At 37.3% G+C, this 24,064-nt stretch overlaps 1 protein-coding gene across 1 annotated transcript in view; it reads right to left on the bottom strand.

Moving 5' to 3' along the window:
* Positions 1–24,064, bottom strand: part of DNAH6 (dynein axonemal heavy chain 6) — a 290,936-nt gene that overhangs the window by 215,954 nt on the left and 50,918 nt on the right. The window contains exons 10-15 of the mRNA XM_061168664.1: positions 22,822–22,938; positions 18,736–18,936; positions 9,848–9,968; positions 6,181–6,332; positions 4,319–4,471; positions 275–526 (exon numbers count right to left, since the gene is read on the bottom strand). Of these exons, the coding sequence (XP_061024647.1) occupies positions 275–526; positions 4,319–4,471; positions 6,181–6,332; positions 9,848–9,968; positions 18,736–18,936; positions 22,822–22,938 (996 nt within the window). The remainder of the gene's footprint in view (positions 1–274; positions 527–4,318; positions 4,472–6,180; positions 6,333–9,847; positions 9,969–18,735; positions 18,937–22,821; positions 22,939–24,064) is intronic.

Genomic DNA, 24,064 nt, shown 5'->3' with positions numbered 1-24,064 from the left:
TAACAGGTTATAAAAACACTCATTTCATAATAATAAATAGAAGCCAGGAGAAAGAGAATTCACTATTGCATACATGCTTTAGTTGCAATGGCCTAGAATTTATTCAGTACCTAAGAGAGGTTCAGAAACACTTTCAATTTTCAATAGCAGCTCAGAGAATTAAACCATAAAAAAAAAAGTTAAACCAGATTAAAATGAAATATCCTTTCTAAATGGTTTATTAAAATGTAATAGTCAGCCTTTACACAGATTTTAAAATCCTGCTTCAGCTTACCTGTGCTAGCAGCTTTATTTCATTCACTTCATTGCTTAGATCCTCAAGATCTCTGCCCAAATGCAGACAAAATTTCTTAATGCTTGTTTCTCTGTCACCCACGGATTTATCGATGGCATTCCGAACAGCAACAATGGATGGCTTCATAGTTACAAAAACAGCAAAGTCTTCGGGAGGTGTGGGAACCTGATATTGTTCAATCAGCTTGTACATCTGAACCACTACATTCCCTTCATCTTCAAGGCTTTCAATCTAAACAGAAACATTGGTTGCTGGTTAAATAAATCAGAGTCCTGTTATACCCGTTAAGATTGTCTGATAGGAGACAGCTGCTGTGCATCGTAACCATCACGCTGTGAAGAGCCAGCACACAGAGGGGTGCGTTTAATGCAGATCAAACTGGCTGGAGCCTGCTGGGTGGCAAATACAGTCGTTGCTACGAGGCAGGTAATAAGGCCCAGGAGGTAAGTTTCTCAGAGCTGAGCATAGTTAGTATTACTGTTATAAGTATTTAGTTTTCTCTCTCTGTTTTATTCTCTAGTAGATTAAACAGTGCCAATATTTAAAGTTTTCAGAGACAACAGGTGCTCTGAGGATGCCCAGCTGTAACATCTGAGATTCCAGGCCTGTGTGTTGAGCAGTGACTGTCCCAGGGCAGCCTCTGAGGTGTGTGGACCATGTACCTATAGATTCAGAACCCTAATCTATGGTGAGATTCACACTACCCTTTAATAAAGGCTTTTAAAACCTTTATTACTGACTACTAAACATCTTTGCTTTGATGCCCTACCTTCAGTGGACAGTGCCTTTACTAAATTTTTGGCAAGGACTCCCCAGTTTGGGGGGAACCCTCCTCCCTGCCCCTCTGCCACAAGGTTATAGAGGGAGTATCCATGTTCTACAACTTGACCCACCTCCTGGCCACAAGCTGAACCAGGGAGAGTCAAATTGGGACCCAGTGAAACCAGCTCAGTCTTATCTCTCTCTTGAACTTGGGAAGAGTTAGACTGTAGCTGTTGGCAGAGGCTATTTGCTTCCATGGGGTAACAAAGCAGGTCCTAAACAGGAAATGAAAACTGCAGAGACGCTTTAGAGAGATGGTTCTCAACCTTTAGCTACATCCCAATCGCCCTGGCAAGCTTGGTAAAACACAGATTGTTGAACCCCTCCCGAGAGTTTCTGATTCAGAAGGTCCAGGATGGGGCCTGAGAATATGCAAGTTCCCCAGTGATACTGATGCAGCTGGTGTGGGGAACACCCTTTGAGAACCACTGTTCTAGAGAGGAGCAGAGATGCGAGATGGAAAGAGAGGTCTTTTTGGTTTCCCTATGCTGCTCTAGTCCCTAGTTCCTGCCCTTTTTAAAGGCTAGGCTCTATCCATACCTTTGGATTCCAAAAGATATCCCTGCAAACTTAGAATAAATCTTCCCATTTTTCCAAGCTAACTATGTGAGTTTTTGTTATTTTCAACCAAAAGTGTCTAACATCTTCAATAAGTTACAAATAGAACTAAGTCTGACAACCAAAATCTGCTCACCTTCCTGGATTTCTGGTTCGTGGAGTAAGCATATGTCCTGTTTTCTCTGGGAGTGTCTTGGTTTACACCAAGGTATTGTCCTGGCATGATGATTAATGGTGCCTCTTTCACTCTCAAAAATGTCTGGTCAGAAAGTGATTATGTGGCCTGCCCTACCTATGCTGGCTGGTGGTCTACCCATTCACTGTAAAAGGGTATCTAAGAGTTATCTCAAATTTCTTTTGTTGTCCGCTCATTCAGTTGCCCACTAAGTCCTTTCAATTCTACTTACTTAATATCACTAGAATCCATTCCTTCTCTCCTATCCTTGGAAATACTGCTTTAGCTATGGTTCATCAGCTTTCTCCACCAAACACCCCTTCTACATAGCACACCAACTGCCATATCCTGTTCTTGCCATGTTGCCTCAGGTCTGTGCATGCAAATTTCCAGAAATTTTTTCCAGAAATTTCTTCCTGGAATGCCTACCTGAATAGATGGACTTTAGGACAAAGCTTAAATGCCCCAACCTCTGCAAAACCTTCTGTAACTCATAGGAACGACTGCACCCTCCCTCTGCTCCACCACCACCCTGCCCACAACAGTATCTTGTACCTATATCCATTGTATAAGAGTTATCTGCTATCATTCTAGACTCTGAGGTCCTTGAAAGCAGGTTTACTCATTGTTGTCATCCTTGCGTCCTGTTAAGTGAGTGCTTACAACTTTTTTGGAACCAATGGATGAGGTTCCAAAGAAAAGCTGTCTGTGCGTGCAGAGCATTTTCCTAAGAGATGCTGCTTCCCCAACACACCACCCAGCCATGCACAGACGACCTTATGGAGATGGGACACAGTCTGGGTTTCTGCATGGCACATCGACTCTCCTGTTCTGGAACCAGAGAGAGAGCAGTCTACCCCTTGCTACATGATCCTTCCTTCCATAGTTTATACAACAGAATCAGGGTAGGGGTGGGGGCTGAATCCATTCATTAAACATTTAGAATTGATATCAGAGGAGAGAGACTGTCTCTCTCTGTGGCTGGCTAGACTTGCAACATATGACCTGGGAGGTGCTGGTGGCCACATTTGCTGCTGAGGATGAAGGAGTAGGAGCAACGTGTTTGCAGAGGTAAAGGAGCAAAACAGACCCTCAGACAGATGCAGAGAGGAGAGGTGGAGAGAGGACCACCTGGGTTTCCCACAGCCTTCTTATTCCTGGCTCTGGTAAGTTCCTAAGCCTAGTCACATTCTTGGTGTGGGTGTGGGTGGGGTGTGTCCCATGGAATATTCCTTCCTCTTTAAATAGGGTCCATGTTTTGTCCTAAGGTAGGACAAAACCTCAACTGGGTTTTGGTTATTTGACAAAGAATCTTTCTGACTGCAGATAATAATAAATGCTGAGCATCTTTAGTCTCCTGGGATGATGTATAAGTAGACTTGAGGGAAAACCACAATCATCTTGAGATCATCACATTTGAGAAGATGTTGTTTCTTGAAATGAGAAACAAAATTTTTACTTTTATAGGTACATGAAATAGCCTTTACTATTAATTCTGTTAACAATACATAACATTATCCAACAGATTATCCAGTTGTTAATGACTTATTTCACATTTCAGTTTGTATTTTTAAAATTTGTAACATATCTTCAATTTCCAGATATTTAAGAAAACGATTTAACTCTATTTTAAATGCCAACTAGTGTGACTGAAAAACCTGACTATTGAAACTAAATGCTAGAGTGCATGCCACAGGGGAAAGATGGGAGGAGGAAACCAAGTTTCCGGAGAGAGAGAAATAAGGGAGACAAAGGAGTGAGAGTGTGTGTGTGTCTGTGTGTGTGTATGTGTGTGTGTGTGTGTGTGTGTGTGTGTATGAGAGAGAGACAGAGAGAGAGAAGGAGGGAGGGAGAGAGCGGACCCCAGCATTTGTGTTACTTGAGTCCCCGTATCTGCTGTTGTCTCCCCGTCCCGCCTCCCTGTTTAAGCTAAAGTTGGGTTTCTTTTATTCCTAATTGGAAGGTTCCTGACTATTATGCAAATATAGGTTAAGTAGGATCAAGACTTCTATTATGACTAATACCAAGTTTACAATTCTATTATCATCTATCACAAATAAGAATTGCAATAAACTGGGGTTGAGAGCATTGGCTTTGCGGTCAGAGACCCAAGTGTAAATTCCGGCTCCACTACAAAAAGCTCTGTGATCTTGGACAGCATAACCTAGTTTGGTCCCTGTTTCCTCATCTGCAGAATGAGAATAAAAATTCTTTATACTTCTTAAGTTTTTGCAAGGATCAAAAATGTAATGTATGTAGAAAATGTAGTGCATTCCCGGCTAGTAGTACGAGTTTGATCAATGTTAGCTGTCATTACTACTGTGATGTAAGGCATATACTTACTTTGCCTGAAAGTGTTTTTGATATTCTGACACTGTTTCCTGACCTTCAGTCCCTCAATTGCTCTTACTTGCTTTCCTTACTCACCACAATATCTGGAATAGTGAGTTATGTAAGAATCAACTCACCCTTTCCTGAATTTCATCAAGAAATACTAAGTTGTTAACATATTCTATGGTGGTAGTTGGGACAAATTCAAGTTTATATTCTGCATCTTGTGCCTCAGAGACAAGGGCATCCACTTTTTTCTTGCTTAGATGAGGAAGCATATAATTTAGCACCTAGGAAAGAAAAAGGAACTGTGAATCATAACTACTTGAGTATTTCCATTTTATTATATATTTTAGATAAATTCTAATTGAATGGCTGTTAAGTCGGCAGGTATTGGAAGCAGCAGTATACGTGAAGGGTCTGGTTTTTTTCACATTGAACCAATAGGAAGGGCTAGTTTTGAAGATAATTTCTAGAACAAGCTGGATTGCACAACTTATTAAAAAGTTTGCCTAAATGCTCTGATCTTTTGTAAGTGCCCTTTCAAAGTGCTACTTTGCCCTGTATAGTGAACATTGTGGTGCCCTCCGCAGCATCAACTCCACTTCTTTCCTGTTGGGTGGTAGTAATGTGGTTTGGAGGAAACTGATCTCCCCTTTAGAAACAAAGACGGAGTCTGATCGGTCATAAGGTAAATATGAACATGGCTTCCTTTGGCTAATGTGATCGGATTAGGGCGAACCTCTGACCTTAGCTGATCCAATTAAGTAGAAACACAAGACTTTTGTTTAAGGCTGAGAGATCTCTCATGTTCTCTCTCTCTGGACATGAACAAGGAAATAATTAGCCTATGGAGCTTTTGACAGCCATTTGAGAAATGTGAAGGCATGTGAGCTTTAGGTTGAAGCTGGCACATCAGAAGGCTTGGTATAGAGAATGAAAAGAATCAGGTCCTCAGTAACACTATTGAGTCACTAGATCACACCTCCCTGATGGCCATCCACCCTCTGGACTTTTTAGATGCATAGCCCATACATTTTCTGATTGCTGACGCCAGTTTGAGTTGAGTGTTCTTTGGCTTGGTATATAGTAGTGCTCATAGTGCTCAGAAATGTTTGCTGAAATTGAATTCTATATTTTTTTTCTTTTGCCACAGATGAAGCAGCAAAGCTCTAGAAGAAAGCCCAATGCCATACAATGAATTAGTGACAGAATAGATACTAGCACTCAGGCCTGCAGCCTTTTAGACAGGACTCTGTCTTCTTTCATCTGCACCAGGGGTCAGCAGAAGTTTTCTATAAGGGCCGAATAGTAAATATTTTAGATTTTCAGGACATATGGTCTCTGTCACAACTACTCAGCTCTGCCCTTGTAGTGAGAAAGCAACCATAGGCAATACATAAGCCAACTGTCATGGGTGTGTTCTAGTAAAACCGTATGTACACAACAGGTGGCAGGCTGGACTGGTCCTGTGGGTTGTAGTTTGACAATCTCTGTTCTACACCATTGTCTCCCTAGAGGTATTTGACAGTATATATGACTCTAAAGGAAGACCTGAAAGTTATTGCAGAAGCAATCAAATTTCCTCAGCTCTACAACTCACCAAAATATAATCAGATCTTTAGGGACAGTTTCAGATCAGGAAATGATCTCCTAAACTTGATCTCAGTATCCTAGAATCAACCAGCAGTCCCACTAGGATCCTGAGCTGTTACAGTGGTGTCTCTTCTGTAGGAAGTCTTGAAATGCTCCAACAGAGGAAAAAGGAATGGGTGTAAGAGGCTAGTCTGAGGGCTGCTGTCTCCTCACCTGAAAGCTGACTGTGCTTGGGACAGAAAGAAGAATATGGGACTTTTCCTAGAAATTAAGGATGCACAATAGACTAATGTTAATTTTAAATATTTGCAATACTGGAAAATAAAGATAGGTTATCTGCAAGAGAAAAATCATAAAATAGTTGTAGAGACCATAATTTAAAATTTTCTTAGTTCATAGTTACCTCCAAGCATCGCAAAGGTGATGGAATTAGTTTTTCTTTTAGTTGCTTAGTGTCAATGAGCAGCAATCCTACATTCCTGGTGCATCTTAGAGCTACTGCGTCCTTGTGCTGTCTGTGATATTTTTCCAGTTGCTCACTAAAGAACTTAACATCTAGGTAAAATAATTCATATAAAGCATAAAACACATGTATTAGATTTTAAAGGATCATTATAAAGATATATTAAAAATCATTGCATTAATAAATTTACATACATATTTATAATCTATTATCCATATGTAGAGGACCTTGTGTAACTTTAAAATGTTAATTCATAATGCTTTATATTTTATTCTTGAAACTAATATTTAATAATGTAAATATATTCTCTGGCTCCTGTTAAGAATGGCACATGAAAATAACTTGTAGTTGCATTAGAGGATCTGGTTTAGAATGGATTAGATTCTAGAGTCAGGTTGGTTTGAAGTTGGCTTAATCTAAGTGTTCTCCCACATGGTACCTCAAAGTAAGCATTCATTGAGGCTGAGGCTTTGTCAATTTGTGTCCACCATATATTGTAGTTGAATTTTGATAATATTCCCATTGCCATTTTCTCCCTTTTCCAAACCAGTGGAAGCCTGATTATCTTGAATACACTTTTATCATACTCTTGGTCAAAAACAGCTCTTACTAATACACATATAATACTAAACTACTCTACTCATCTTTCAAAATCCTGTACCTCTCGGCCTTTAAATATTTAATTAACTTTATTTCCAATTACTCTCTCTGCTTGAGTCAGATTGATTTCCTTACTGCTTCCTGTTTTCCTTCTCTAACCCTCCCCTCTACCATCCCAAAGAGAAAAGGGTGTTGATTCTTGCCTTTATTCATATCATCTTCTCTCCTGGATACAAGGGAGAGTTTGACACAGTATAAAGAACACATCAGGGACTTCCCTGGTGGCTCAGGGGTTGACTCCTCGGTCCCAATGCAGGGGGCCTGGGTTCAATCCCTGGTCAGGGAACTAGATCCCAAATGTATGCAGCAACTAAGAGTTCACATGCCACAGCTAAAGAGCCCACGAGCCACAACTAAGACCTGGCGCAACCAAATAAATAAATAAAATAAAATAAATATTTTTTTAAAAAAGAACATATCAGACGAAGTGTTAGAAAACCTAGGCTCAAGTCTTTAACCCACCTGTGGCTTTGGGTAAGTTAGTTGATCTTTCTGAGCTTCAGCTTCCTCATGATACAAAAAAGGGATGACAATTATCTGTCCTACTCATTTCAGAAGGTTTTGATGTGTCTATTTTTGAGAACTGACAAAATAAGTATATCAAATGATCTGAGAAGACTTCTGGTAAGGAAACTTGTATAATGTTGTTTGGTCAAGTATTTTCCAAACTTATTTGAACACAGAGTCTTTTTCATTTTTCATGATATCATGTAATATCCTTCAGAATAGTGTTTCAAGGAATACTAGCTTGGGAAACACCAATTTGGTCCAATACTTTCATTTTATACATGAAGAAATTTAGATCATTCGAGGTTAAATGACTTGGCCATGGTCATATATAGCCGTGTTCAAAGGGAAACAAAAGAGTAAAGCTGATAGAAGAGTTCTCTCTTTATGAGCTAGAGGAGAGGCAGTTTGTACAATAGTTAAGCACACAAACTTTCAAGTCAGAGAAAACGATTTCTAAACCACTAACTAGCTGTGTAAACTTGAAGTTACCTTATCTCTATATATTTTCATTTCCTTATTTGTAAAATGAGAATACTCGCCTCATAGAATTATGAGGATTAGATGAGATGCCTGAAAATCACTTAGCACAGTATCTATCGTAAGTGCTCAGGAAGTATACAAATTATTAGTAAACACTGACATTTATAGAAATTCAGGGGTGAGATATGGCTGATTAGTTCAGGAAGCCAGAGTTTGTCCCCTGATTGTCTTCTGGGGCTAGGCAGAGGTCAGTGTGGCTAAAAGTTTGGTTAAACAGACATTTGTTAAGTGTAAGTGTCTATAATACGTGCTAGGCAGTGTTAGAATAGTTTGAGGGAATACGATAACAGGCAAGGCATGGTATCCAAGGGGCAAAGCTACATTCTATTAACCTCTGGCTAACAGTTGGGTTCGAGGTTTAGGAAGTATCAGGGAGTTCCTAAAAGAGGAGGAACACAACGTTTAGGAGTCCAGACCAATGTACTCCAGAGTCCCAGAAAACAAACAGCTAATACCTATGAGACCCTGGTTCCAGGATTGGGATAGAATTGACAAGCCAAGGCAGGACTAGAAGAAGGGCAACCTGGGAGCTTGGTGGCCTCATCCAGATGGGTGGTTGGTGAGGGAGTAAAGTTATCCAATGTGAGGAACATGGTAACAGGATACTAGGAGGCCTTGGCTCAAGGTTATAAGTAGAAGATCTAGGGGATTAGAACTGGTTATTTGGATTAGGCCTACTCCATGTGCTGAAATGCCAGGTTCCACACCTTACTGCCACCCTGGTGCCATTGTGTCCCTGTCAGTTCCCTTCAGTTCAACACACACTAAGTCTCAGTGTGACGGTGTTGGTGAAGCACAGTAGAAATGGACTTGTCTAATTTTGTTTTCTAAAGTAAGACCCCATTTTGGTTTCTTGAGCAAGTCAGTGTCTTGGAAAAAAGGGTCTGTTTCAGATTTTAAAAACTTAAGGGACATAACAAGTGAATATAGTGCCTGCTCTTGGACTAGATTCTGGGTCAAACTAGCTGCAAACTGCTTTATTTGGGGGATTCTGAATAGGGACTAAATGTTGATATTAAGGAATTGTTGGTTTTTTTTTTAGGTGTGATAATATTAATTTGGTTCCGTAGGAACATGTTTTTTAAAGATGAATATTGAAATATTTCATTTAGGGATGGCATGTCTAATTTACTTTAAAATACTTCAGCATAATAAAAAGAATGGGTTGAAACAAAAACATTAAAATTTACAGAAAAAATCAGTGTTGCTTTGTGAGGCAAAGTATCAGAGTAATCATTTTTGTGCATAAGAAAATAAAGGAATAAAGCCAGTTCATGAAATAAAAAAAGAATATGAATGATATGCTTCACATTTTTAAATGGTAATACTGAATAATATATACTTACTTTGTAAGCATTTGGGAACTTTCTTGCCTGAAATTTCACTTGGGTATTGTACTTTATTTCCTTTTGTTGAAGATAACGAGTTTAATAAAATAATTTCCCTTCGGATCTGATTTCATGACTAAGAGTTGTGGATTCATACCCACCAGGTTGCAATATGGCCACAGAAATAGAGTAACTTGAATTCCTGAGACACATGTTACACTATGTAAACATTTTTTAAAGGAATCTGAGAGGTAAACATTCCTTTTGACTCCTTCCCATGTAAAGGCTATATAACCTTAGCACTGGTACAACTTGATACTAAAAGATAATCTTTTGGGGAGGAATTCCTTCCCATAATATTCTGAAATAAAACAGTAACAGTAAAACTAAAGAAAAAAAAGTGGTTCTACAGCAAATAATCTAGAAATGAATAAACTCTTGCATTTTGTCAGGCCAACTCTTTGGGGCTACCATTTCTGTCACCATACACCACCAAACAGAAACGTAGACAATGATAAACCTTGATATACCTGTCAAACATAATTAGTAAGGACAAACGGAAAACTTACCAGGTTCTTGAAGTTTAAGAGCTTGTAAATCAAGACTTTCATTTTCCTTGAAGAATATCTGAAACTTTTCAAATGTAGCTGCATATAATTGAGCAGATTCAAATGCTGCCTGTATGGTTTCCTAAATGTTATAAAAAAACAGACAAAACTGTATTTTTCCTGAGCAGAATTCAATTCAATAAAACTGAACAAACACAGATGCCTTCTCTGTGCCCAACACTATGCTTTGACCTGAGGATACGTAAGTGAGGAAAGATACCATCCTGGATGACAAGAAGCAATGAATGGATTCTCTTATGAAACTAAAAAAAAAAAAAAAAAAAAAAAAAAAAAAAAAAAAAAAAATACACCTTCAAATCTGACTTTCAAAGAATTGTTCCCTATGATTGAAAGGAAGCACACCTGTAATTTTTCAGCTTCATGGTGAACTTACACATCACTAGTAAATAGATAGCAAGAGACAATGTCTATTTATTTTCCAAACTGCAAATTTTATATCTTGGTTAGTGTTTCTGAGCAAAGGCAAAAACATTTAGCATATTTGCAAAATTACTTGCCTAATCTCATTATTAAGTTCTCTGTGCTGGCAAGTCTCCTATTCCAAAATGTCTTCATAATTTGCCCTAATAAAATCCTTTCCCTCCCCTTACTTAACCTTGGCTCCAACCTCCACTTCCCCACAAAGTTTTTCCTACAATACCCATGTCATTACATGTTATCATAGTTCAATGCCTATGAACAGCAGTTAGGATCAGTTTGTTGTTGGTCTTGGTCCATTATTCCCTGGCTGCACTCAATTACCTTCCCTTACATTTCCTACCAAGACTTCTTGCAAATGACTGCAATTTGTCCCAAGGAAAACTAGAGATGATCAATGGAAATGCTCATTCCCAACACATCAGTGCTAGGGTATTGCTTTATGGATTCAGACTCTTGCTTTAGGGATAGTGGGTAGCAGTAGAAAGTTTCATTACAAACAATAGCACACACCCTGGATGGCTTAGTTATTTGTTCATTTATTTCCTTTTAATAGGTTCTTATGTAATCTTCCAGAATGTTTCTGCTGTTTATTTCTTTACATTAAAAATTGAGGGGAAGAAACTATGTCAAAGTATATCTCCTTTGAGAAGATGTGCTACATATATACAATGGAATATTACTGAACCATAAAAAGGAATGAAATAGTGCCATTTGCAGAGACATGGATGGACCTAGAGACTGTCATACAGAGTGAAGTAAACCAGAAAAAGAAAAACAAATATCATATAATATTGCTTATAGGTGGAATCTAGAAAAATGGTAGAGATGAACTTATGTGCAAGGCAGAAATAGAGTCACAGATGTAGCGAACAAACTTACGGTTACCAAGGGGGGAAGGGGCAGTGGGATGAATTCGAAGATTGGGACTGACATATGTACAGTACTATGTATAAAATAGATAACTAATGAGAACCTACTGCATAGCACAGGGAACTCTACTCAATGCTCTGGGGTGACCTAAATGGGAAGGAAATCTAAAAAAGCATGGATATATGTATACATATAACTGATTCACTTTGCTGTATAGCAGAAACTAACACAATGTTGTAAAGCAACTATACTCCAATAAAAATTAATAATAAAAAAGAACATCCTTTTCCCCACAGCAAAAAAAAAAATGTATATCTCCCTTGAGCAGATTTAATAGTCTCTGATACATGATCATGAAGGCATTAGAAACACAACGGGAGGCCTGTAAATGGAAAGCTCCACCAACATGTTCAAAATATGATTTTAAACCTCACAGGAAGTTTGCTGGAATAGTACAAAGAATTCCATATATCACCACTGAAATTCCTTAAATTTTAACAATATATCACATTTGTTTTATCATTCTCTTTCTCTCTCTATATTATTTTACCCTGAATCATTTGGAAGAAAGTTGCAGACACAGACATTTTTACCCCTAAATATTTCAGGGTTTATTTAATAAACACAAGGATATTTTCTTATAGAACCATAGTATTTCCTAAATCAGGAAATTAGCATTGATATTAATACTATTATCAATTACAGATCTTATACAAATTTGGCCATTTGTCCCAATAACGTCTTTCATAACAAAATAAAAAACCTTTTTTTCCTGGTCCACTATCCTATCCAGGATCATGTATTGTATCATATTGTATTTCTTGTATTGTATCTTGTCACATCTCTGCAGTGTCCTTTAATCTGAACAATTTCTCAATCTTTGTCTTTTGTGACCTTTAACATTTTTGAAAAGTATCTCCTGTGTGTGTATGTTATACTTCCTAATGCTTACATTCAGTTATACATTTTTGGCAATAATACTACATAAGTGATGTATGTTCTCTGTGAATAGTGTCAAAAGGCACAGAACGTTGATTTGTCCCATTACTGGTGATGTTAACATGTTAGTTAAGGTGGTGTCTGTGAGGTTTCGTTACTGCAAACTTACAATTTTCTCTCCTTAAATCAATAAATATTCTATGCAGAAACGCTTTGAGACAATATCCTTTTCCTCATCATATCTTTGCATACTCGTTTTAGTATGAATTAGAGATTCTTGCCTATTTCTATAGCGGTGATTTTTCTTTATGTTTTCCTTCTACGTTTACTAGTTGGCATTTTACTGTAAGGAAGAGCTTTCCATTCTCACTCCATTCATTCATTCACAAAACGGACTCATGTATTCTCATTTTATTCAAAGACTGTTATAATCATTACTTATTTTAATGGTCAAATTGTCCCAGGGAGACCCTTCAAGTTGGCTTTTTAATTTTTTCTGCATGTCGCCATTACTCCTTAGGCACCTTCTTATTTTTTGGTTCAACAATATGCTCTGGGCTGCTCTTGTACTTTCCCTGCCCCAGGTTTTGAATAAGCCATTTCTCCAAAGAGATTCGGTTCCTTTTGATTTGGAATGATATAGAGAAAACAATGTGTGGACACCAAATATGCTCATTGTTATTAGCATGTCATTACTCCTAGGCCATCTCAGCAAGCAGATCTAGGATACACACAAACACCCCACATAAATACATATATACACAAAACCCTATACATAGTGCTCTTTCTATCGATCAATTAAAGATCATGAGTTCATAACTCCAGTTCCAATATAACACCATTCTGGTTTTTCCTCTTCCATATTTGGATGAGGATGAGTAACCTCATTTCATTATCCACAATATTTAGTTATTTGCTCAACTCCAGAATACACAGAAAGTCATTTCAGAATTGCTAACACACTAATACCACTATGAAAAACAGACTAAGTGGAATTCAATATTTATTATAGTTATAGTGGTCTTTAGCTTAAGGGTATATGGGCAAAATAGTGTGTTTAAAAGTTACTTGGTTTAGTTTTTTTTCCCCTTCCTTGCAGTGTGGTTATGTTATTCATTTGAAATGTAGTCTAGTTCTTTTGTTTTCATTGTATTCTATTTTAGGGTTTTGTTTCCCCATTCTTATTGATTTTTTTTTTTTTTAATTTTTATTTATTTATTTATTTATTTTTGGCTGTGTTGGGTCTTCGTTGCTGTACGAGGGCTTTCTCTAGTTGCGGCGAGTGGGGGCCACTCTTCATTGCGGTGCGCGGGCCTCTCACTGTCGCGGCCTCTCTTGTTGCGGAGCACAGGCTCCAGACGCACAGGCTCAGTAGTCGTGGCACACGGGCTTAGTTGCTCCGCGGCATGTGGGATCCTCCCAGACCAGGGCTCGAACCCGCGTCCCCCGCACCGGCAGGCAGACTCCCAACCACTGCGCCACCAGGGAAGCCCTCTTATTGATTTTTAAGTGCTATATTAAAAAGTATACTCAGAGCTAAGTGGGACTCTTCCCATCTTTTCTACTCCATACCCACCATCCTGTCTACACCATTCCCACTGTCTCCTCTAGGTAACAAATTTCCTTAGTTTCTGGTTTATCTCTTCTCCCTCCCTATTTTCTGACATAAAAAGTAGCACACTATAGATAATTCTTTTCTACTTTGCTTTTTTCACCTAACAATATATCCTGGAAATCACTCCATATTAGTTGGTAGATATTTTCCATATTATTTTGTTCAGCTGTATAGTCCTCCTCTGTGTAAATGTACCATAGTTCATCCTATGTATTTTGGGAGTTTCTGATATTTTATAAAAATAATAATGTTAACAAAATCTAGTGCATATGTACTTTTGTATTGTTGGGCATGCATCTTCTGGGTACATATTGAAAGGTGGAATTGCTGGATCAAATGGTAAATACATAACATATAGTTTTGTTATATACTGTAAAATTCTCCATCATTTGCATTCTCAAATGCAAAGTGTGAAGAGCATTTGTTTATCCGTAGGCTAGCCAACGGAATGTGTTGTCATACTTTTGAATTTTGCTAATCTGATAGTTGAGAAATGCTACCTCAATTTTGTTTCCATTTGCATTTCTCTTATAAGTGAGGTAGAATATGTTTTCATGTGCCTAGTTTCTTGTTTTTGGTGAGTTTTCTATCATATGTTTTGACCATTTTTCTACCTAGTTTTGGTCTCCTACCTGTTTCCCATTGGCAAGAGTTCTTCATGTATAAAAATATTAGCCCTTAGCTGTGATTTATATGCTGCAAATAGATTCTCCCAGTTTGTAATTGTATTTTTACTTTGTTTATATATTTTTTTGCCTTGCAAAGTTTTAAAAAATTTATACTATCAAATTTATCAATTTGTGCTATTATTGCGTCTGGATTTTGAGTCATAGCTAGATAACCTTTCTTTATGAACAAGATTATAGAAGAATTCACCCATGTTTTCTTCTAGAACTTGTATGATTTAAATAAATTTTTAGATCCCTGATCCAGTTATTTTTATATACAATGTGAGATATGTATCTAACTTTAACTTTGTCCCAAAGGCTAATCAGTTATCCCAACACTATTTATGAAAAAGTCCAAATATATCTCAGTGATTTGAAATACCATGTTTTTTATTTAATAAATTTTCATATGTACTTAGGTGTATTTCTGGATTTTCTATTCTGTTCCACTGGTCTGAGAGCCAATACCACAATCTTTTAATTATAGAGTTTATATTTAATACTTGGTAAGAATAATACCCCAAATAGCTTTTCTTTTTTAGGGTTTTCCTAGCTTCTATGCATGTCTATTATTACATATAGGCTTTACTATAAACTTATGCTATATGATAAAGCTTATTAGTATTTTTATTCGCATTGTGTTAAATTTATAGATTAACCTAGGGAGAACAGATATCTATTATGTTGAGTCATTACATCTAAGAATATTTCTTTAAGTCTATTTTTGTGTCTTCCAGAAGCCTTTAAGAAAACTTAAAAAGATATCCTTATATAGGTTTTTTTTAACATTTCTTATTAGGTTTATTCCTAAATATTATATATTACCTTCTTTGTTGTTATGACAATGAATTTTTTTCCACCAGGCATTTTCAGTATTCTAGAACAATTTATGTGCTATTGTGAATATCTGGTCTTCGGAGAGTTGAGAAAATTCCCCTGTGAAACCGTCTGCGCCTGGTGCTTTTTACAAGGTATTTCTTTGATAACTTCCTCTATTTCTTCTGTGGAGATTGGTAAGCTTTCTATTTTTAATGTGGTTGATTTAGATTACCATGTTTCCCTAAAAATACTATCTATTTAATCTAGGTTTTCAAATTTATTTGGATAAATGTCTGCAAGGTAATCCCTCATTTTTTTTTCTGTTTAAACGGTTATTTCCTTGTTATTTGTCATTGATTATGTTAGTTAGGACTTCTATATCCTTATTTATTTTTTTCCTACTAGACCTGCCTTATGATGAGAGTTGCATGTTAAAGTCTTCTATTCACAGTGTTTCTATTTATGTTCCATTTGTGTCTCATTGCATCTCTTTGCCTTTTGCAAGTGTTTCCTGTATATATATTTGGTGCATAGAAATTTATAGCCCTGACTCATAGGATCACAAATCTTGCTTTCTTATTGTTTACATTTGTCTCTACACCACTGAGCACCACTTCATTTTCAGTCTTTCTAAAGAAAGACTAAACGTTCCTTACCAGGGTGGTATATTTGTTACAATTGATGAGCCTACATTGACACATCATAATCACCCAAAATCCATTGTTTACATTATGGTTCACTCCTGGTATGGAACATTCTATGGGTTTGGACAAATATATAATGACATTTATCCATCATTATGGAATTATACAGAGTGTTTTCACTGTCCTAAAAATCAGTGTTTTGTCTCTTCCCCACCCTCAACCCCCTGGTAACCACTGATCTTTTTACTGTCTCCATGTTTTTGCCTTTTTCAGAATGTCAAATAGCTGGAATCATACAGTATTCCCATTACACATATGTTACGCCTTTTGAAGTTGTCCTACAGTTCTTGGATAGTCTGTTCTGCTTTTTTCAGTCTTTGTTCTCTTTGCTTTTTGGTTTTCAGGACTCTATTGATATATTCTATGGCTCAGAGATTCTTTCCTCAGCTGTGTCTAGTCTACTAATAAGCTCATCAAAGGCATTATTTCTGTTATGTTTTGTTTTGTTTTGTTTTTTACCTCTAGCACTTCTTTTTGGTTCTTTCTTAGGATTTCCATCTCTCTGCTTACATTGCCCATCTGTTCTCGCATGCTGTTTATCTTATCCATTGGAGCCCTTAGCATATTAATCATAGTTGTTTTAAATTCTGGGTCTGATATTTCCAATATCCCTGCCATGTCTGGGTCTGATACTTGCTCTGTCTTCTAATTTTTTCCCCTTATTAATGTGCCTTGTAAGTTTTTTTCTTGATAATTGGACATGATGTATTTGGTAAAAGGAACTGCTGTTAATAGGTCCTTAGTAAGGGGATGGTATGTGTCAGGGGAGGGGATATATTCTATAGTCCTTTGATTAGGTCTTAGTCTCTTAGTGAGCCAATGCCTCTGAACTGTGAACTTCATAAATATTTCTCACTTTTTTTTTCTCTCTCCTTAGGTGGGACAGATGGCTAGAGTGGGCTGGAGTTGTGTATTTCCCCTCCCCCAGGTAAGTTAGGATCAGATAATACACTAGCAAACTAGGCTCTGGTTAACTAGTTTCCTCTGAGGGTAAGCCTTGTTGAGAAGAGGGTGCTCTGACATATTTCAAATTATTCCTTTTCCCCTCTCCCCGCTGGAAGCATGAGAGAATTTTTCTCTAACATTTACTGTGAGAATCTGGTTGAGTTCTTGCAGGTAAATTTCATAATAATGTGGGGGTCCCCTATAACTTGGTCCCTGGAGTTTTTAACTCTCAGAGTTGTTCACACTGAGCCTCCATCAGTTCATCAATTACAGTTCAGGTTCTCCTGTCTGGCGCTGGTTCTCACTGAGGTTTCTGCTCGTAGTCTCTGCTCTCAGAAGCCATGACTCCCTGTTTTCATCTCTCTGTCTCTCCAATCTTGAGGGCTGTGGTTTCCCCTGTGTTCTCCCCTCTATTACAGATCCTATAGCAGTCTGTTCAGTCAGTGTGTTCAGCTTTTTACTTGTTAGGATAGAGTGGCAACTTCCAAGCTCCTTACATGTGGATCCAGAAATAGGAAGATCAGTCCTTCTGCCAAGTTATCTCTTGGTTGGATGAAACTCATCCTAATTTCATAAAAAATCCTGATCAGCACCAAAACCCCTAGGCCCTTGCCTTTTTAAAACTATTTTTCTATAGCCTTGATATTTGAAGGACTAGCTTGGTTAGATAAAAATTATTGATTCGCATTATCTGCTCTTGAGTTTCATTAAAAAATGCCATTCCATCATTGCCTTTCTTTATACGTTGTTTTTGAGAAGCCTGATGCTAGTCTAATTCTCTTACTTTTGTAAGTTACTTTCATTGTGCTGTGAGACCTGGAGGAATTTTTCTTTAGCTTTAAAAGCTAATAGTTAAAAAAGGATGTATCTCAGAGTTGATTGTTCTAGGTCAATTTTCCAAGGCACTCTGTGGGCCCTTTCAATATATAGATTCACATTTTCTTTTCTTGGACTATAGTTATGTGTTTGTTCTACCCTTTGTTTTGTTTTTCTCCTTCAGACACTCCAATTATACGTATGTTATTTCTTCTTTGCCTGTTTTCTATTTCAATTATTTTCTCTCTGACCATTTTTACTTCTATCTCTAGCTTATTTTCATTCTCCTGATTGTTTTCCTGTCTTTATACTCATTATTACATTTTCATTTCAGGTTATTCTCTCCGGCATGATGCAATTTAGTCTTGATTTCTGAGATAATTTTGTGTTTTTTTAAAAAAAAATTCCATTTTTATTTTAAATTTTGAATTTTTTAAATTTAATGTTGAGGCTATTTAGTTTATAGTGCAGCTTTTGTTTCATGTTTTTTGGGAGGGAAGAGAAGGAATATTTTAATCTTCACTTTCTATTTTCTCCTTATAGTAACTTCTCAGGTATTTAATATATTTTAATTTCTTCAGCTCATGGATTTGAGTGATTTACAAGATTTATAATTCAAGGGCATTCTGTTTTGTCAGTAGAACAATGTGCAGATTATTTTATTTTAGTTTTTGGTTGTGGGGAAAGAGTTGGGTGTATTCTGGTTTTCTGGTTCTTTTTGTCTTGCAGGGCCTTAAATTTTCACCAGTTGCTCTATTTTCCCTGTACCACCCAATGTTCAGATAATGTCTCTTCCTCCTTTTTAACCTTATTTCCCCCCTAAAAAAGTGATACCATCTTGAACAGCTTGTACTTTTAAGTCTCTTTCTTATAATCAGTGCTCTAATCTACCAGGACTTTAAAAAAAAATCACTTTAGCATTTAAAGATTACGTAGCATTTAATCTAAAGATAAGACAGTAAGAAAATATGTTACCCAGTTTCTTAAAAATCAAAAATATTATAAAAATAGTTTTAGTAAAAGAAAGTATACCTTTATTTGAAAGATAATTGTGTGAAAATTCTTATCATCATCAAATACTGCTGATAAGCTTGGACCAAATCCACAAGTTTTTTCTTCCAATTTGTTGTTAATGTAAGGGCTGGTAAAAGCATCAAAATATGAATCAGGCACAAGATTAGGAACTGATAACACAGTGTTTCGGAAATGATTAATTGCGCCTGAAATACCATCCTGTTGGAGAGAAAAACACAAACATAAATATAAACACACACATGGTTATATTTATAAAAAGTTTTGAATTTTCTAAACTGCTAAAATAAATAAGAATAACTCATTCAACAATGCCAGGTACTGCGTTGACTCTAAAAATATGACAAATCAGAAGACACAGCCCCTGTCTTCAGGAAATATGTTTTCTAATTGAAAGAGAGGTAGATAAGCAAAAAGTTGCAACACATTAAGATGAATATATTACATTCATTTGAAACATGAACAAAACACAGAAAGGTCATAAGGGAAGGAAGGCCAAAGTATGCCTAAGAGAATCAGGGAAAGTTCAAAAGGTGGGTTAAAAGTTCATATTCTTTGAGCAGTAATTTCCATCCTAGATATCAATCCTAAGAGAAAAAATTAGATATGTAAACAATGATTCATGTGGAAGGGCACTCACTGAAGCATTAATTATAATAAAAATTAATTAGAAAAATACGTTAGTGTTCAAAAATAGAAGAATGGTTAAGTTATGGTATATTTATATGAATGGAAATTAGGCATCTCTTCAAAGATTGATTAATGACATGGGAAAAAGCTTATAATGTAATCTTAAGTTAAAAAAAAGAGCAGGATGAAACTGGTGTATAACATCCCATTTTAAAAACGTATGTGTAAAATCTCATGGTAAGTTAGGTGTGTTGGTATATCAGTATGTACTAAAACAAGATTGGAAAAAAAGTATAAAAATGTTAAAGGTTGTTTCTATTTCTGACACATGGTATTACAGATGATTTTAATAATCTTTTTCTGTGTTTTTCAAGTTTGTTGAGCATGAATTAATTTATAATTTATAATAATATATGTCTAAATGATATAAAGGTACTTCTTGAGAAGAGTCTTAAAAGACGAGCAGGAGCTTGTCAAGTACACAAGATGGGAGTACAGTCCTTGTAAGTCATTGTATGTGAGAGGCCCAAGGGGGGCTGGCAGGTCTGGGTGCTGGAGCATAAGTGTCAGTGTGGAAAAATGCAGTCATGATGCAGTCGGCCCCTTCTTGAAAGGCCCTGTGAGTGATGCTGGGTTCCAGTGTTAGCCGGTGGTCTGGCATTCCCCAGATTGTGACCATGGACTACCCTGAGTTAAAAGGGTCCCAATGTCACGTAAGTTTGGGAAGAAACCTTAGGTTAAACAGGATTTTCCTCTGGATCTACTAAACAGGATTTTTCATATTTGTTAATATGCAAATGCATATCACAAACCCTTTTCTCCTAGAATGCCTATCAACATCTCACAGAGCATCCTATAGACAATGAAGAAACTTTATTTTAAGTGACATGATCAGATGTGCCTATGAAATAATCTTGCAGTCAGCAATGTAGAAAATGGACTAGAAGGAAGAGGGGCAGGCAGGTCAGAAGAGACTATCACAGCAGGCCAGGTAAGAGGTGATGAGGTTCCCATCGAGGGGAGGTGCAACTAAGGTCAACACACAGGACTCGCTGCCTTGATCTCAAAGAGGTAAGGGAGGATCTAGGATGACTCCTGGATTGCTGGTTTGAGCATCTGGATACTGCCTTTCATTGAAATGGAGATATGGAAGGAGGAGCAAATTTTGGAAGAAGTTGATAAGTTCAATTTATTTTGGTGAGTTGGAGTTAATTGTGGAGATTTCCAGATGGCTCCAAGGCTGAAGTCTAGAAGAAAAGTACACGATGGAAATATTTATTTAAAGTCACCATTCTAGAAGTGGTAGTTGGAACAACAGGCACGGACACAAGACCCCAGAGGAACATAAAAAATGTGAAGAGGAGGGAGCCTTTCAGGATCGCAACAGTCAAAGGTCAGACAAAAACAGTGGCTCCAAAATAGAGTACTGAAAAGGAAAAAATGTTGGCACAGGAGTAAAACCATGAGAAGTTAAACCGAAGGGGAGTCTGTTTCCAGAGGCGGGAGTCATATGCAACGGGAGGTCTGTCAAACACCATAGGAAAGAAAAGAACTGGAAAATGTATGTTGGATCAGGTATTAGGAAACCATAGTTAACCCAAGAAAGAACAATGTCAGATGTCAAGATTTAGGTATATAATTTTCCTTTAGATGAAGCTGTATGTGTGTATGTGTGTTTGAAACGTTAAGACTGTATGTGTGTTTGAAATGTTAAGACTAATGACCAAAATAAGAGCGAGAAAAAATAGAAAATTTATGAGTGATCCACTCTTGGCAGTTTATACTGCCCTTGGCTAATTTGGGGTTACATGAAGCAAAATCTTATGTGTGGTGTGAACACATGAACATGCTTGGCCTATGACTTCATGGGTAGGAATTAAAAACACCCCTGTGGGGAGTTGGACCCTACAACAGGAAATACGGAGAATGTTAAGGTTTTCAAGGCTTGTCACTTGGGGCTTAAGGAGAATAACCAGCTGCTTGCTGGAGAGAGCTTTCTTGCATCATCTGCTGCACAGAAACCTCTACCTTCCACGTGAAGGCCAAGAGCCTTCTGGCCCGGAAGGGACATGAGAGCCCAGTGCCTCTCTGAGCGGGAGCTCCTGAATGAAGGTCCAACCACAGGGAATTCAGCAGTCTGCTTGTCCTTGTAAATATCCTAAAATAGCCTGATGATCTGATAAATTACGGAGTCATAGACTTCTGGAAGAGGAAGCAACCTTAAAACTCATCTGCCTCCTCATCTCACAGTTGCATAAACTGAACCCCAGAGAGGTAAGTGGTTTCCCCATAGGAGTTAAGTCAAGACTAGAATCTAGAGATTCTGAGTCAAGACTAGAATCTAGAGATCCTGACCACTAGTGCTTTTGTACCACAATACACAGCTAAGGGCAGAAAATATAGACTCTGATTGGTTTATTAATCTATGCCTGTACCCAAATGGGGAAGGCAGAACTCTAAGACAGCTCCCAAGATCCCCTCTCCCTGGTTTACATGCCCTGTATAATCCCCTCCTCTTGAGTATGGGGGGATCTGTGAATGTGATGGGATGCCACAGCTATGATTATGTTACATTACAGGGAAAGCTGAAGGGACTTTGCAGATATAATTAGGTTGACTTTGAGTTAGTCCAAAAGGTGATTATCCAGGGTAGACCTGTCTGAATCAAGTGAAAGCCCTTAAAAGAGGGATTGGGCCCTTCTCAAAGAAGATTCTCCAGCAGGTCTTGAAGAATCAAACACCCATATTGTAAACTGCTTATAGAGTTGGCCACATGAACTATAGGAACTATAGGTGGTTCCTAGGATCTAAGGGTGGTGCCCACTGGACTTCCCTCAGGAAACCAGGGACTTCAATCCTATAGCTGCTTAGAGATGAATTTTTTCAACAACCTGAGGGAACTCGGAAGTGGATCCTTCTCCATTCAAGCCTCTAAGGAGACCTAAGCCCAGACAATACCCGAAGGGCAGCCTGCAAGGAGAGGCCCTGAAGCGGAGAAGAAGCTAAGCAGTGCCCAGATCCCTGGCCCATGAGACTGAAGTGATAAATGGCTGTTGCTTTAAGCTGCCAAATTTGTGGTAATTTGCTGCACAGCAGTAGATACCAAAACAACACTCAGATGCAACATACTTTAAAAGATTTCAAAAATGGTACTTACAACACAGCGATTTCTTGGAGGGATGCCTCTAGTCAATTTTACATTTTGTATAGCGTATGTTCTCTCGGTGGTGTACCCTACCAAGCCCCTAGTCTGTCTCAAGTTAAAGACAATGTGCTAAACTTTCAGATACTTTTTATGTAGATGCCATGCTGTATGCAGAACAATGCTTTGTCTTTTCCTTACAATCATTTTGGAGAAGGAACAATAGCAACCCTGCCAATCATTTGACAGTAGAACAGTTGCTTCATTTTCCAAAAAGGTATTTATGCATGGATGTTATATGAGGAAACACATACCAGAAAATCTTCCAAAGGAGGCTCAAAGAGCAGTGACTGGACTGTCAAAATCAGTTCTGTGACAAACATGGGAATGAGAGATTCATCTTCTTCCTGCTTCTCCAACACGGGGGCCCCCTGAAATGAGCACTTCTGCAGTGTTATAAAGATATAAGTACCAAGGTCTAAAATTTAAAAAACCTCTGTATTACAGAAGGCTCATAAACTTAAGCTTACACAATTAGCTGATGTTATAATGTTGGCATGTCTTTCAAAGAATACTACCATAGAAATTAAAAAATAAAGGCAAATATGGAAAGACTACACGACAGTGTAAAACTTCTCTCCTTGTAAAAACACTATCAACAAAGTGGAAAGGCAAACAACAAAGTGGAAAAATATATCAGTAATGTATATAGTAATGCAGATAGAAGGTTGGTTATATTTAAATAGAAATATACTTGATATAGTCAATAGAAATATATACTAATAACATCATAATTGATATTAAATAGAAAGATATTTAAACAGAAAAATGGGCAAAGGGCATAATCTGACATTTTTTAAAGGAAGTATCAATCAACATCCTCCTCCTTCTCTTCCTCAAGATATTAATAGTTTATTCAGTAACATTTATTGAGTATTTACTGTGTGCCAGGCAGTGCTAACTATTTATGTAAATCCCACACCAATCATATGTAGCAGGTATCATTTTTATTCCCACGAGAAAACTATGATCTGGAGAAGTTAAGACATTTCATTCAGGACACACTGGTTTGTAAGTGGCAGATCAGAACTGACACCCAGGTCTTTCTTATCATGAGACCTATACTCTTATCCCTGTACTGTGGTGGCAGTTAAAGGAATATAACATTTAAAAGTAGTGACATATTACTTGACATCCATCAGATGGACAAAGATTGCAATGAATGATAATATCTAGTGTGCATATGGCCAAAGGCTCCTTCTCGAACATTGCTAGGAAGATTGTAAAACTTTCTAGAAAGTTATGCATCAGTTTCAAAAGCCTTAACAAGTGAGCATATTTCTGATCCAACAATTCCACATCTAGGAATTTCTTCTAAGGGGAAGAATCAGAGATGTATGAAAAATGTATAGACAAAGATATTCTTTGCAGCATTATTTGGACTAGTGAGAAAGTGATCAATAATAGAAAATTATTTACAAGATGTATAATACATTTCTATATGAGAATGTTATATGGAAAAAATACATATTGACTTGGGAGATTTTTCATAATACA

This window comes from Eubalaena glacialis, chromosome 14, assembly GCF_028564815.1.
Source record: "Eubalaena glacialis isolate mEubGla1 chromosome 14, mEubGla1.1.hap2.+ XY, whole genome shotgun sequence".
Lineage (NCBI taxonomy): Eukaryota > Metazoa > Chordata > Mammalia > Artiodactyla > Balaenidae > Eubalaena > Eubalaena glacialis.
Note: the sequence above shows the minus strand (reverse complement) of the source record. Positions and strands in the feature narration are given on the sequence as shown.